Here is a 15,233-nt window from a genome sequence, read left to right as displayed (position 1 = left end):
TTATACTCTTATCTTTTTTTTTTTTGAAATTTTTTTTATTGGGTTAGAATCCGTTATTTTTTCATTTACATTCAATTTTCCCCAAATTTTTCATTTCTAACCCCCTCCCTTTCCCCCCCTTTTGTTGACTTCCAACAGTTTTCCAACCCTTTGTCCCTTTTCCCTTACTTCTATTAAATTCCTCTATCTAAAACAAATATATATTCTCCATTATACTAAGCAGTACATCCTTAACTATTTTTCTTATTATATACCCAAACTGTAAGTCTTTGTTCCATCTTAGATAAACAATTTATCTCATTTTCCAATTTTAAATATTTCTATATATCATAAACCATAAAAAACTTACACATTTAAATCAAACAATTTGACTTATTCTCTATATATTACTCATTCTGTCTTTTTATAATAATTCTATATAACTCTCATCACATAGTCAATCAATTTGACTCGTCTATACCTTCAGACATTCAGTTTGGTGCATTATACAAATCTTATCAAAGAAAGAAAATATTGTTGATTACTCAATCCTTATATTTAATCCTTATAATTAATTATTTTCTATCAATATTCTATTTGTTAACCTATATATCTATATATATGTCAATCTGTTAATCTAACTGCTTATACATTCACATTTATCTCTTCTCCCCCCGGTAAAGTCACCCCCCTCTACATTTTATTGTACTTCAGTAGTTCTCAAACTGCCACAGTTTTCCTCCCAACTCCCATTTCTTCTCCAGATATTGTTTCAGCTTCTCCCAATCTGTGTTAAACTGCCCTGAGTCCAGATTTCTCAGTTTTCTTGTCATCTTGTCCATTTCAACCATGTACAGCAATTTGTAGATCCAATCTTCGATAGTTGGCACTTCTTGTACTTTCCATTTTTGCGCATACAAAAGTCTAGCTGCTGCCGTCATGTAAAATATCAGCGTCCTGTGATGGGCTGGAATTCCCTCCATTCCCAAGTTCAGTAGCAGGAGTTCTGGGTTCTTATTAATTTGAAATTGTAAAATTTCACTCATTTCTCTTATTATTACCCCCCAGTACTGCCTGGCTACCTCACACGACCACCACATATGATAGAGGGAGCCCTCATGCTTCCTACATTTCCAGCATTTATTAGAAGTGTTCAAATTCCCTAGCGCAATCTTCTTTGGTGTCATGTACCAACGATAGATCATTTTGTAAATGTTCTCTTTGATATTTGTACATGTCGTTGTCTTCATTGTAGTCTTCCACAAGTATTCCCATGCCTCCATTGTTATTTCTTTGTTAAAATTTATAGCCCATTTCTCCATTTGTGTTTTAACTGTCTCATCCTCAGTATACCATTTCAACAGTACTTGGTATACCTTGGATATTCTTTTCTTATCCTCTTTAAGAAGGGTCTGCTCTAGTTCCGAATTCTCTATTCGTATTCCTCCTTTTACAGAGTCCGAGTTATACAAATCTCTGATCTGTCTATACTGGAACCAATCGTAATTAGGTGATAGTTCCTCTTGCGTCTTTATTCTAAGTTTAGATGCTTCTACTTTAGTTATTTCTTTATATGTTAAACATTGTCGTTCATCATCAACAGCTCTCGGGTCTATCACCTCATATGGAACCACCCACCAAGGAGTTCCTTCTTGTAGATAAATTCTGTACTTCTTCCAGATTGTATATAGACTTCTCCGTACAAAATGGTGCAGGAACATTGAGTTGACCTTTACTTTGTCATGCCATAGGTATGCGTGCCATCCAAATATTTTTTTGTATCCCTCTAGGGCTAATAGTTTCTTGTTCTTTAATGTCATCCACTCTTTCAGCCAAACTAGGCAGATTGCATCATGGTAAAGTCTCAGGTTGGGCAGTTGCATTCCGCCTCTTTCCTTTGCATCTTGTAAAACTTTCATTTTCACTCGAGGCTTCTTGCCTGCCCATACAAAGTCTGATATTTTCCTCTGCCATTTTTCAAATTGTTTAGAGTCTCTGATGATTGGTATTGTCTGTAGCAAAAACATCACTCTTGGTAACACATTCATTTTAACTGCTGCAATCCTACCCAACCATGACAAATTAAGCCTATTCCATTTAATCAAGTCTCTCTCAATCTGAGTCCATAATTTTTCATAATTGTTCTTAAATAAATCTATATTCTTTGCAGTCAGTTCAATTCCCAAATATTTCACCTTACTTGTTACTTCACAATCCGTTGTTTCCGTTAACAGTTGTTGTTTCTGCTTAGTCATATTTTTGCATAGTATCTTTGACTTCTTTTTGTTGATATAGAAACCTGCCAAGTCTCCAAACTCCTTGATCTTATCTATCACTTTTGGCATGTTCTCCAATGGGTCCTCTACGATTAACATTATATCATCCGCGAATGCTCTGACCTTGTATGAATAGTCCTTTATTTTTATTCCTCGAATTTCCTCATCTTGTCGTATTTGTATCATCAGGATCTCCAATACTAAAATGAACAACAGTGGAGACAACGGGCAACCTTGTCTTGTTCCTTTACTTATAATCAGTTTCTTAGTCAATTCATCGTTCACCACAATTGCTGCAGTCTGGTCTCTGTAGATTTCCTTAATTGCTCTGATGAATCTTTCTCCTAATTGTAGCTTTTCCATAGTGGCAAACATAAAGTCCCAGTTTAAATTGTCAAATGCCTTTTCAGCGTCAACAAAGAAGAAACCAACCTCTTTATCACAACGCTTATCATAATATTCAATAGCATCAATCACTGTCCTTAAATTGTCTCTTATTTGTCTGTCTGGCAAAAAGCCTGCTTGCTCCTCCTCTATAACTTCCGAAAGCCACCCCTTCAGTCTCTCCGCCAGTATCTTCGCAAAAATTTTATAGTCATTGTTGAGTAACGATATAGGTCTGTAATTTTTCACATTAGTCAAATCTTGGCCCTCTTTTGGGATCAATGATATGTTCGCTTCAGACCAAGTGTCTGGAATCCTTTGATCCCTTAGAACTCCATTGATCACCTCCTTTAGGAATGGTGCCAGCTCATTGGCCATAGTCTTGTAAAATTTAGCTGTAAGTCCATCTGGCCCTGGCGCCTTTCCTAGATTTGCAGATTGTATTGCCATACTTATTTCCTCATCCGTTACTTCACTATTCAGTTTACTTCTCCAAGCGTCCGAGATTTCTGGTAGCGTCATTTTCTCCAAATATGACGCTATTGAGTCTTTATTTACTTCTTTCTTGTTGTACAGTTTAGCGTAGAATTTATAAAAGGCTCTACTAATGGTAGTCTGTTCCAAATACGTTTTGTCATCTTCACAAATTTTGTTTATTGTTTTCATTTCCCTCCTCTTCTTCAGTTGCCATGCCAGGTACTTCCCAGGTTTATTTGCACCCTCAAACGCTTTCTGATTCAGCCTTTTGAGGTTCCACTCCAATTCTTTATTACTCATTGCTGTTAGCTGTTCTTGCAATATTTTAATTTCCTGATATACTTTCTTTTTCCCTGGTCTCTTTTTTAACTGTATTTCCTTAGCTTTTATTTTCTCCTCAATCTCTTGTCTCTTCTCCTCTTTCTTCTTTCTTGCTCTACCATTTAAGTCCATTAGTATGCCCCTTATAACCGCCTTGTAAGCATCCCAAACTTTATCAGTTGGTACTTCTTTATTCACGTTGTATTGTATGAAAAACTTTCTCTCTCTTCTCAATATTTCCATATTCTCTTTTTCCTGTAGCAAGTCCTCATTTATTCTCCATGCTTTCCTTTTTCTCCTTTTCCCTAATTTCCACATAATTGGGTTATGATCTGAGCCTACCATCGGCATTATTTCTACATCTTTAGTCCATAACACCAAATCTTTTGAGGCCCAGATCATGTCAATTCTTGATAATGTGGAGTGCCTTGCAGAATAAAAAGTAAACTGTCTGCTTTTAGGATATTCTCTCCTCCATACATCTTCAAGAGTCTCTTGTTGAGTCAGCTCAAAAAAGAGCTTTGGTAATAGTCCTCTTTTCTTTTGTGCCATTGTAGTCTTTTTATCCAGTTCCAAGTCTGTCACTCCATTGAAGTCTCCAGCAAGAATTAACTGATCATATGAAAGATCGTCTAAATGCTTCCTCAAATCCTCAAAGAAGCTCTCTTTTGCACCATTAGGTGCGTAAATTCCGACTACCAACACTCTCTTTAGGTTCCAAGTACATTCCACTGCTACAAATCTGGCTTCCACATCTTTCATTATGAATTTTGGTTGTAGCTCCTCTTTTACATACAACACCACTCCTCTTTTTTTCTTACTTGAGGCCGCTACAAAGTCCTTGCCCAATTTTCCCAGTTTTAAATATTTTACATCCTGTTTTCGAATATGAGTCTCTTGCAAACAAACAATATCACATTTTTGTTTTAGTAGCCAGTGAAAAATATTTTTTCTCTTATTCGGTGAATTTAGTCCATTTACATTCCAAGATAATACTTTACACTCCATATTCATAATCTTGTTGGTAAGTCTTTTTCATTGTCCCTTATAAATCGCTCCATCTCCCGCTCAGATCTGATACGTTTTTTGGCACCTCCAAATTCAAAGGACAAACCCTCTGGGAGCTCCCATCTGTACCTGATTTTCATGTCCTTCAACATCTGGATTAGCGCTTTATATTTTTTCCGATCTAGTAACACTGATCTGGGTAGTTCCTTCATTATAATGATTGTCTTGCCATCGATCTCCAATGGATCTTGAAACTGTTTAGTCACAATCTTCTCTTTCATATTTCTTGTTGTAAATTGTACAATCACATCTCTTGGTACTTTCCTCTGGGTTGCAATTCTCGAGTTCACACGATATGCCACATCCAGGATAGCCACAACATCCTCCTCCTCCTTCCCCAGGTATTCAGCCAACACCTCAGTCATCTGGTCTTGCGCTGACTTTCCTTCCACTTCTGGCAAGCCACGAAAACGTAGCTGCTTCTCCATATGTTTAGTTTCTGCAACTGACATTCTCCCCTTCACCAATCTCATCTCTGTTTGTTGCGTGTCTGCTAAATTCTCCATCGCGTCTTCTACTGTTTTAACTCTCTGCTGCGTCCCTTGTAATTCACTTTGTATTGTTTCCATACCTTTCTTCACTTCTGACAGCTCCGATTTTACTTCTGACAGTTCCGATTTTACTGTCTGTTTAACCTCTTTGATCAGCTCCAATTTCATGTCTTTAAATTCTTTAATCACCTCCAAAAGTTTTTTATCCAGGTTTTCTATTGCCGATTGCCACTCTTTCTTCGACATCGTGGGGCTTGCTTTGGCTCGCTCCCACGAGTCCGCTCTCTTCCTTAACTCCGTGGCGTTAAATTTAGTACCTTTTTTATTTCAAATGTCCCGGTCTTCTTGCATAAATTAATTTTAAAGGGTCCAAAATGTCGGGCGTCTTTTCTCTATAATCTCTCTATGATTTTGTAATCCAATATGGCCTACTTCCTTTTCCGCTGAGGCCGCGACCCTTCCCCTCTCAAAGATGGCGATTCCCTTCTTCCTGCCCTCCAGCAAGGGCCGCTTCTCTCCAGCCGCTCTATTGTTATTACGCACTTCCTGTCTCCCGTCTTCCCACAGCAGATCTCGCGATGGTGTCTTTTTCTCACAGCTCCAAAGCCACAGGTATTCAAAACAATAGTCCGATTTCTTTAATAACTTCTTTAAACTTAGTCTCTTTTCAAATACAACTCCTGCCGAAGCTTCCCCTCCTTTTTACTAGTCTGTTGCAGTTTAAAAGTCTACTTTTTTTCCTCTCTGTTTTTATCAATCTGTCCCGTATCGGAAGATAGTGATCTTTACCTTCCCTTCACTTTCCTCGGGTTGTAATCGCTGTTTCGATTTCAAGTTCTCCTTTCCACTTCTTCCCCCAATCGAAGCTTGGGTATGTAGGTCTTATGCCAGCCGAATTGGCCCCAAAACTGCCGCAGAGATTGTAGCCGACCCGTCGCAAGGTGGGACCTCAAGGATCGGGAGGGGACCCGTTACACAGAGCCCCCCCTCGTCCGAGATCTAACTCACCCTAGGGTCTTGAGCGTTCTTTGCCTGCTCTCCGCCTGAGAGCAGTCGGCCGCAGGCTATTTTCACCCCGCCGGCCGCTTAAAACGGCAGTCCGGTCAGCTCCGCAAATGCTGCGTTAGACCTCCATGAATCCCAAACCGGAAGTCACATTATACTCTTATCTTCATGCCATATAATCTTAACTTGCTCATTCCTACATGCCAAGCTGCTGTTACAGACAAGAGGAGTAGATAAGGCTGTTTTCCCCTTCTCCAAGTCAACCTGAAGCCCTAGCTAGAGCCTCTGCATCTTCCCATCTCTTCTTCTGAGGCCACTTGAAATCTCCTTGGTTAAAGCATATGAAATGCTTTATATGTTACAAATATGATCAGAATGGGATTACTTTGGAGGATTTCTCTTCTCGCTACTTATAAACAATACAGCAAGACAGAAGCAGCAAAACTTTACAGGAATGTGTTATCCTCTGAGCTCACTGGAAATCAAAGAGAGTCAGGCAAGATTTGTAGTGTTTGCCTCCCCCCTCCCATGGCTTTGGCTAACAATTACTGCCGCAGACTCAGGCTAATTAAATGATCTGAGGATTTGACGTCAAAGAAGAATTTCAGAGAACACATTTCATCTTTAAGTATAAACAAGCATCACAGCTTTTCAGCAAAATCTCTTTTTGAACCATCAGTTAACCTGTTGTCATCAAAAGGTGCTAGATGTAGGAGGGGAAAATAATGTGTAATTGCTGGAGAAAAAGGCAAAGTACAGATGGAATGAGGTTTTAAAAAGACTTAAGTGTTAATAAAAAACAAGAAAGGGGCATGCATCTGAGCAAACTGCTTTCATTTCAGCAGGGCTTGACCAAGAAAAACTTCGTATACTTTATTATAACTTTGTTATTATTAATATATTATTTATATATATATTTGTATATATAATAACTTTGTTATTATTACTATATTATTTGTATACTGCAGTTCTGCAGCTATGTAGTACCAAGGACCACTATTCTGGCTTGCATTTTTTTTTTAAAAAAATAGACCATCAATCACATAGCCAACACATTAACATATACCTGAAACGCTTCTGAATTAAAGCTCAACTATACTATTTGTGGCTGCAGTACAACTCTACATATGCACAGCGGAAAACTTTGCCCATAGGATGAAGACATGTTGCCTTCTTGGATGTTTCCACTGCAGTTGCTTCTACTATTAAAGAGGAAAACAGCATTTCAACTTAGATGTTTTAAAAAATTAGTAGTTTGCCATTTTCAACATGCAGGAGAAATTTCAAAGAAATATGTGACTTTCTGTGTTTTTCCTCTATGGTTTCCATTATTGATGACCAGCAAGGAGCTCATCAGACACCACTAGTGGTCTCTGAAAGAAGCTCGAGAACCACAGCCATTGTGCCCAGTGACTTTGTATTCTGGAAAACTGAGGCAGACCAGAATTGTACATTGGTTTTTAAAGGTACACGTATTTTATATTATTGTACAAATTGTAATCCAACCTGAACCTGCTGATGTGGGGAGGGCAAAATATAAATCGAATAAAATAAATAAATAAATATTTTTTCCAGCAAATGGACGGCAACATGTGGCTGGTGAATAGGAGCCATCTTGAGATAAAGGGTCCATTTAATACAGATTGAACAGGAAAAATTTTTGGTAGATTATGCCAAACAAAGAAAACAAGAGAGATTTAGACCGAAGGGCAATATGAAGCATATATACAGTGTGACTAGGCGAATGTGCACAACCCCCCCCCCCCCAGTAAATCTAAACTGGGAATACCAAACCAGAGAATAAAATTGGAATTCCCTGATTATTGAATTGATTCTCTACTTCGGTTCCATAATACAGCAGAAATTCAGTAAAATTCAGCCATTCTTTCCTATGGAAAACTCAAGCATAGGAATGGGATCCCTCCAGAACCAAAGTGAAGCAAGAGGGCCAACATCACACCAGAGAATACTGTTGCTTCAATTTGGTTTGGGTGGAATGGGTATGATTCTCTGGTGTGACGTTGGTCCCTTTGCTTCACTTTGGATCTTGAAGGATTCCATTCCCATGCTTCACTTTGCTTCTGCTGGGCTAAGTTGCAACGGTATCCCTTGCTTCAGTTTAGTATGGAGAATGGATGATATTATCTGGTGTAATGTTGGTCCCCTTGCTTCTCAGGGGATTCTTTTGCTTCAGTTTCTTTCCATTGGGCTTTCTCTGGGATGAGCTCAGCTTGCATTTGGGAGTGTGCCTTGTCCCAGTGTGCTTCTGCAGTTGGGAGTCATTTTGGACTTTTCCCCATAGGAAACAGCAAAGGAACAGCCTAGCCTGTACTGCCAAATGTTACCAAATTAATCTGATAAAACAGTTAGGTATTCTGAACTTGATTTGGTATTCATTATTTTGATCTGGAATACCCAAATGTTACCGAATCAACTAAAATTTGTTTTTTTAATTCCAGATACCAAAATGAACTGCACACTCCTAAGTATGACAGGAAATCCTGTCCAATATAATCTGGAGGAAATCTATTGACTATGCCTGATATCACATTTTCAAGACCATACCTTGTAATCTGTAGTTGTTTATCTGGAAGAAGTAGCACCCGAAGTAGCACTCCATACTAATAATTACTGTTATCATTCTTTGATAATATGTTTCTTGTAAATTCTTGTATGAATACAAATGAAACTTAACCTGTGTATTCCAAGCAAGGATATAAACGGGTGCAAAACTGTGCAAAATCCAGTTTCACTCTCTGAAATGCATTTACACTGACCTTAATTAAAACCGACCACGTTTTATCTGAATCCATTCCTGTTGACTTAAATTGTCTCACATTGTGTAATTCACCTTGAGTCTCAGTAAGAAAGGCAGACTATAAATGACATAATAATAAACAAACAAACGACATGCACGACTGCAAAGCCTTTCATAAGGATGGAATCCCGAGGCGCTGTAAATGGGGTGGCCTGAGGAACCTGGGTGGCGGGAAGCGCTACTTTCTGTCAGTATGAAGAAATCCTAAATCCTCGCTGTAAAAAAAAAAAGTAATGCAAATGAAATGTAGTTCTTAAGATCATGTTATCCAAGTGTAAGATGCAGCCTTTGAGCCACATTCAGACTAATCCCTTGGGTTTAAGTAAGGCTATTTGGGTGTAAATGGATTAATGTGTGGCCTAAAGCTGCAGTAAACATCCTGCTTACTCTGGAGAAGTCCAACTGATTCTAAAGGAATTGTTTTTGAGAATTGTTAACTAAAATTGACAAACTGCATAAACCCACAGTGCAGATGGAGAATCCTGGTTTCTTGCCAGGTCTCCAGGGATCCGTAGTACACAGTATAGTATGATGGCATGAAAAATACTGGCAGGGAATTAAATTATTGCGACCATTATATCAGTATATATTTTTTTTACCTGGCACTGAAGTTCCCAATGCAACAAAAACAACTGCTGTTACTGAATCCTTCAGGCCAATGGTGCAGCCAAAATGGGATGCCAAGTCCCCGATGAATGCTGTCAGAAGACCAATCATTAGGATGGATACAACAAAACAAGCCCAACCATTCCAGTAGTCTGTTGGGGGGACAAAGGCAAAAAGGACTTTCCAGAAGACAGTCAGAAAGTGCATCACATAATCGAAGCAGGAGGGCAGCTTCTCTTCCCCACATTCATCATCGTCATCATCCTCACCTGGAAAATGAACAGTATATGAGAGAGAAAGAGATCAACGAAATGCTTTTTGTTTTAGCTGGTGCACACAGTCGCTGTATTCATGGTGGATACTTCCCTGATAACGAGGCTGGGAAAAGCCTTGTATGAGACCCTGGAAAGAGAGTACCATTTGGAATAGATTGCTACAGGCTAGAGAGCAGATAGTCTTAGAGCAGAACCACAAGTGACAAAAGGCACAGATTGGACACCTGTCTGCTTCCCTCAAGTTTTGATGGGAAATGTAGGCATCCTGGTCTCGCAGCTTCACTCTCCAACTGCTGTCCAATGGACTTTTCAACTGTCACTTGTCCAACATTCCGCCAAGCTGCCCTACATTTCCCATCAAAACTTGAGGAAAGCAGACAAGTGTCCAATCTGTGCCTTTTGTCACTTGTGATTCTGCTCTCTATCGGAACAAGGCAGTTTTATATGATTGTATGACTTTATTGTTTTTACCTAAGGAAGCTGCTGGTGTGGGTCCAAGAAATGTTGGTGGCTATCATGGAAAAGCCAAAGGCACCCCTTACACATCCATTATCCATGGTACACACCTGGTGTTTCCTAAAGCTGTGGGTCCACACAAATGCAAGTGTTGTTGCTGGAATGAAGCACTCCACTGAAGAGATTTGTTTATGCTCCCAGTTATCATTTTAACAGTTTACAAAATCCGAGTTGTAAACCCCAATCGTTACATTTAAAAAAAAACAGGGAGTATTTGCTCCCATCACATTTGAAAGTGGGGCCCAACTGAAAGAGCCCAAAGGGGCCGAGTGACTGAGTGAACCTTCCCCATGGCATCATGTATCCCGATTCCATGCTGTCCCGATACTCTCAGCAACTCTTCTCTCAGCTGTGCTCACTTCTATATGAGGGCATGGCTGCTGCTATCCTGTACTATTTGAGCCTTATATTCACTGAAGATGTGGCTTACCAGAGCAGCTCTATGGCTCCCTATTCCACAGGTTTAAATTCCTTACCCACAAGATCATCTGTTATTTCTCCATTACTGATACCAATCTGGAAGGAGTCTTAGATTAAGAAGGTTTTGTGACAGAATCTTTTGTTTCCTCAGTGGATGCAATTTTAGTTCTTGATGCACTGTGGAGTACAAACTGATATAATCTTACAAAAGCTAGGAACCAAAGAGCACTGGACATCTATTAAAACCTGAAGCATTCAGGCGTCCTTGTTATGCAGCTGCCACATTTTCTCAGGAAGGCAATGGTCCCTTTTAGAGGGAAGCAAGAAATATACTGTTTGGTGTTTTCTTGTAATCAGAGTTACTTGTTGTACAGAAATACGTATGACATAAATATTTCTTCTCCCACATATCTGCATTATCTAACTGATCTCTGATAGCTTATTCTCATGTATCATTATAGAAAAACAAACCTTGGTACCAGGCCCATGATGTTATTTATTTATTTACAAAATTTATACTCTTTTTCTGCCCTCATCAGGACTATCGAGGTGGATAACCGATTAAAAACATAACACATCATTCAAACAAAACCAAGTTAAAATACGCATACAATAAAATACACACAGGAGGGAGGGATCACTTAGTACCAGATGAAGATGAAACAAAAAAGTCTTCACCCATAGAAAGAAGATGGTGGCAGTCAAGTCTCTCTGGGGAGAGAGTTCCAGAGTTTTCATGCCACACACAATACATTGTGCTGTGACCTCCTAGTTCTTTGGGAGAGCAATATAAATTGATGAGGACATTGCAAAATCCAAATAGTTTAAAGCTAAGGCAAACATGGAACTCCCAAGCCTTTGTCACATAACACTAATGCTGCAGAGGAAAAGTGGTGACGGGTGTACTTAACCCTTTCTCCACTCAGCCAGTAGGCCCCCAGGTTGAACTGGGACATAGGATTTTTCTCATTTTACAGATGCTAATTTTCTGCACTTTGCGCCAATGCTCTATCAATCCAATCAGTGGTGGAGAGTGCTGTCAAGTCATAGTTGACTTATGGCAACCCCTGGTGAGGTTTTCATGGCAAGAGTCTAACAGAGGTGGTTTACCATTGCCTGCCTCTGCATCCCTGGTCTTTGTTGGAGGTCTACCATCCAATTACTAACCAAAGTTGACCCTGCTTAGCTTCTGAGATCTGATGAGATCAGGCTCACCTGGGCTATCCAGGTCAGGGCTATCAATCCAATTACAACATGTATTATAGCCAGGGCTTTTTTTCTGGGAAAAGAGGTGGTAGAACTCAGTGGGTTGCCCTAGGAGAAAATGGTCACATGGCCGGTGGCCCCACCCCCTGATCTCCAGACAGAGGGGAGGGCAGCGCGGAGGGCAATCTAAACTTCCCTCTGTCTGGAGATCAGGGGGCGGGGCCACCAGCCATGTGACCATTTTCAAGAGGTTCCGGAACTCCGTTCCACCGCGTTCCTGCTGAAAAAAAGCCCTGATTATAGCTAACTTGTTGACACTGTAAATCCCTCCTATTCTCTGCTGGATGATAAGGACTCCTTCCCTTTTCCACTCTTCGTATCTGACAAAAGCTGCTTTGACTCTCAAAAGCGCATGCTCTGGAAATCTAGTTGGTCTTTACTGGACCAAACCTTGCACTTTAAAGCTGTATACATGAATTGCCTCAGAAACATCAAGGGGCTGCTACTGGGTTCACAACCCAACCTGTATCCACAGTGTTGCATTTTTGGTGTGAACTGACCTCTTCATTTTATTTGTGAAACCACTAGCATTTCCACAATAGTGGATGCATATCGTGAAATCAAAGAGACCGTATGGTTTCAACATCTCCATGGATGTATCATTCACATAAACAACATTTCTACATGAATGCAGTCTGACAGTAAATCTACATAGTGGGTCCCAAGATTTAAGGGGCTGACATACACAACTAGGCAAAACATAGTGACTGTCAGGTCCAGTGTATATCTAAACTGTACTGACTCCATTTTCTAATGCTTCTAGTGTTTGAGTGTTTTCTTCCCAGGTGCACCAGTTCCCAGGCAGCATTCCCACCGGAGGAGACTGTTTTGTCTAACACCGTTCCACCAAGCATTGGCCTTGAAGGAGAGCAGCTTCCCAGGACTGAGAGATGTTGTTTTGAGAACTGTGGGGGGAGGCTGATCCAGATGGGTATTGTTACGCTGTATCTTATGCTTGCTCTTCATTGGTAACAATGATCATGTACCATCCTGATTCTCCTATTCAGGACAGTGGACTATAATGGACCTTTTCTGCAGTAAAGTTTCCTTTTCCAAACAATGGACTTGTGTTTGCTTCTAAAGGGAACCCTGTAGTGAGTGCCTTATTTAGCCACAGTCTGACATTTTGTTACCAAACAATGGACTTGTTTAGCCACAGTCTGACTGTGGCTTATTTAGCCACAGTCTGACAGTGACCTAATGAAATACTACACAGCACAGCACATTGCGATGACATGCACTCAAGTGCTATCCTTACATATGATGGTGCTAAACTGCTAGTATAATTTCAATTTTTCTCAGTTCCATATTTTCCAGGATTATGGGATGCATGTCCTGAGATCAGAGAGTGCACCCGGGATAAGAGCTCCTTTAAAATGCTTTAAATGGTTTTAAAGCATTATGGTTTGAAGTACTTTTTTTAAAAAAAAAACCTACATTAACACAACATTTGTACTAATAGAGTCACCCTCCTGGCTCGGCTTGGAAGCCTTTTCATGTTAAATTCTCCCAAAGTGCATTATGCAGTAAGATGGAGAACCAAGACAACAAAAAGCCATTAGGAACATCAAAAACATGCTACGAGGAATAATTTATTGTATAGGTAAATATTAAGAGATCGGTGCCAAGTCTTAATTCAACGACTCCCTGGACATTAAGAAACTAAAGCTTGGCCCAAATGGGCAAATGTATAATGGAGCATAACACTCACTCCTTTGAAGTGAGCTCCCCAGCACAAAAAGCTGCTGAGGATGCCATAAATACAAAGGACCAATATATGAAGAGGTTCTGTGCCAGGTAAGCTTTTCTTCTCAACTTCTAGTGCTCATCTTAATCACTATGGAGCTAGATCTGCTATAACTCAGCTCTTTCCATATGAATTAATGCTACTGAGAATTGTTAGTGAAAATCCAAATAAGGCTCAAAATCATTGTTATCACTATTATTGCTATTTTTTTTAAAAAATTCCATCATCCTAAAGGTTCACCAAGGTGGATTACAAGATAGCCAGGAAGCAAAATAAACTGCCATTATTAGTTTAAAACTATTACAAACAGAAGTAATAAAACTAAACAGCAAGAGTAATCCCAAAAGCAAAGAGAACAGGCCAGAACAAGCAAGAGCAGCACTCTCAACACAGGGCCAAGCTACACATGACGAATGACACTTGAACAGCAAGTGTATTTCTCCCTGTTCACTTGCCCTCCACTCAATCCACTTGCCGTTCAAGTGTCATTCGTCATGTGTAGCTTGGCCCACAGTCTCTCCAGACCAGATCCACACAAAATGGAATCTGCTCTGAGTCTTGCAGCTTTTGAAAAAGGTTCTCCCCTATCCAAGAATCACCTGATTGGCCAGAGAAAGCTCCTGCATAGATTGGTTACTCCCTCCTCTGTCCTGCCTTACTCCCCATCCCTCTCTGGAAGGAAGGAAGGAGGAAGCCATCCAACAGGCTGCAGCTGTGTTTTCTGGATTAAACCAAATTAACCTGGTTTAATCAGGACCTGGCTATCCCAAACTGGTTTGGTGTTCTCTGATCTGATTGTGGAGATAAAGATGTTAGTCAGAACCTCTTGACAGCTGTGAAAGCCACACATTTGTTGCCCAGCATTGAGGGGTGGCAGAGGGGAGGAGAACACGGCAACAAAAATGCCAGATACACATAGTTTGAGTAAAAAAGGGGGCCACAACTTTATTGAGTACAGCAATAGGAGCATTGGTGACGCATAGGGATTGGATCCCAACATCGGCTGACCCGCCTGCCAGCGATGACCTCCAGCCCCCAGAGACGCTGCGGTGGGGAGGAAACCCAGGAGTGGCAGTTTGAGGGGTACCACGTGGGTGTACACACCTGAGTGAACCCCCTGCCACCTGGGAGTGAGTCTGCCCCGGTAGTCCCCCGCGCTGGGCCTGTACAGCCAAGATTCACTCCCAAGATTCCTTATGGGAATCCCCAAAATGGGGAGACTGGGCACACAGGCCCTGTCTCCCCCCAAAGGGATTGGATCCCAATGCAAAACTCCCCTCAAAGTTGTGACGAATGAAAGAACAACATGAACATTCAACAAGAACTGCCCCCAAATGAAGGGAGTGGCGGGTGGGATTTCACCAGCAGAACGCTACTGAAGCAAGGGGCGGTAGTGCCCGCCTTAAATATCAGCCTGCTGGACCAGAGTGAAGCCCAGGCTCCCCAGGTCCAATGCTAAACCCCACCTCTGCCCAAACTGCCTCCCAGTCGGCCAGATTGGCTGGCTGGGGAATTCAAAACGATTGGGCACAAGCCATCCCAGGGGAGCCTGGGAAGCTGATCATGGTGGCTGCTGTGCCTCCT

The 15,233-nt window shown here is 40.7% G+C and overlaps 1 protein-coding gene across 1 annotated transcript in view; it reads right to left on the bottom strand.

Moving 5' to 3' along the window:
• The window catches only part of SLC8A1 (solute carrier family 8 member A1), a 415,429-nt gene that overhangs the window by 18,810 nt on the left and 381,386 nt on the right, over window positions 1-15,233 (bottom strand). Inside the window, exon 9 of the mRNA XM_054984910.1 lies at window positions 9,419-9,694. Within this exon, the coding sequence (XP_054840885.1) occupies window positions 9,419-9,694 (276 nt within the window). The remainder of the gene's footprint in view (window positions 1-9,418; window positions 9,695-15,233) is intronic.

The sequence above is a fragment of the Eublepharis macularius genome, chromosome 1, assembly GCF_028583425.1.
Source record: "Eublepharis macularius isolate TG4126 chromosome 1, MPM_Emac_v1.0, whole genome shotgun sequence".
Taxonomy (NCBI): Eukaryota; Metazoa; Chordata; class Lepidosauria; order Squamata; family Eublepharidae; genus Eublepharis; species Eublepharis macularius.
The sequence above is the reverse complement of the archived record's forward strand: the minus strand, read 5'-3'. Positions and strand labels throughout refer to the sequence as shown.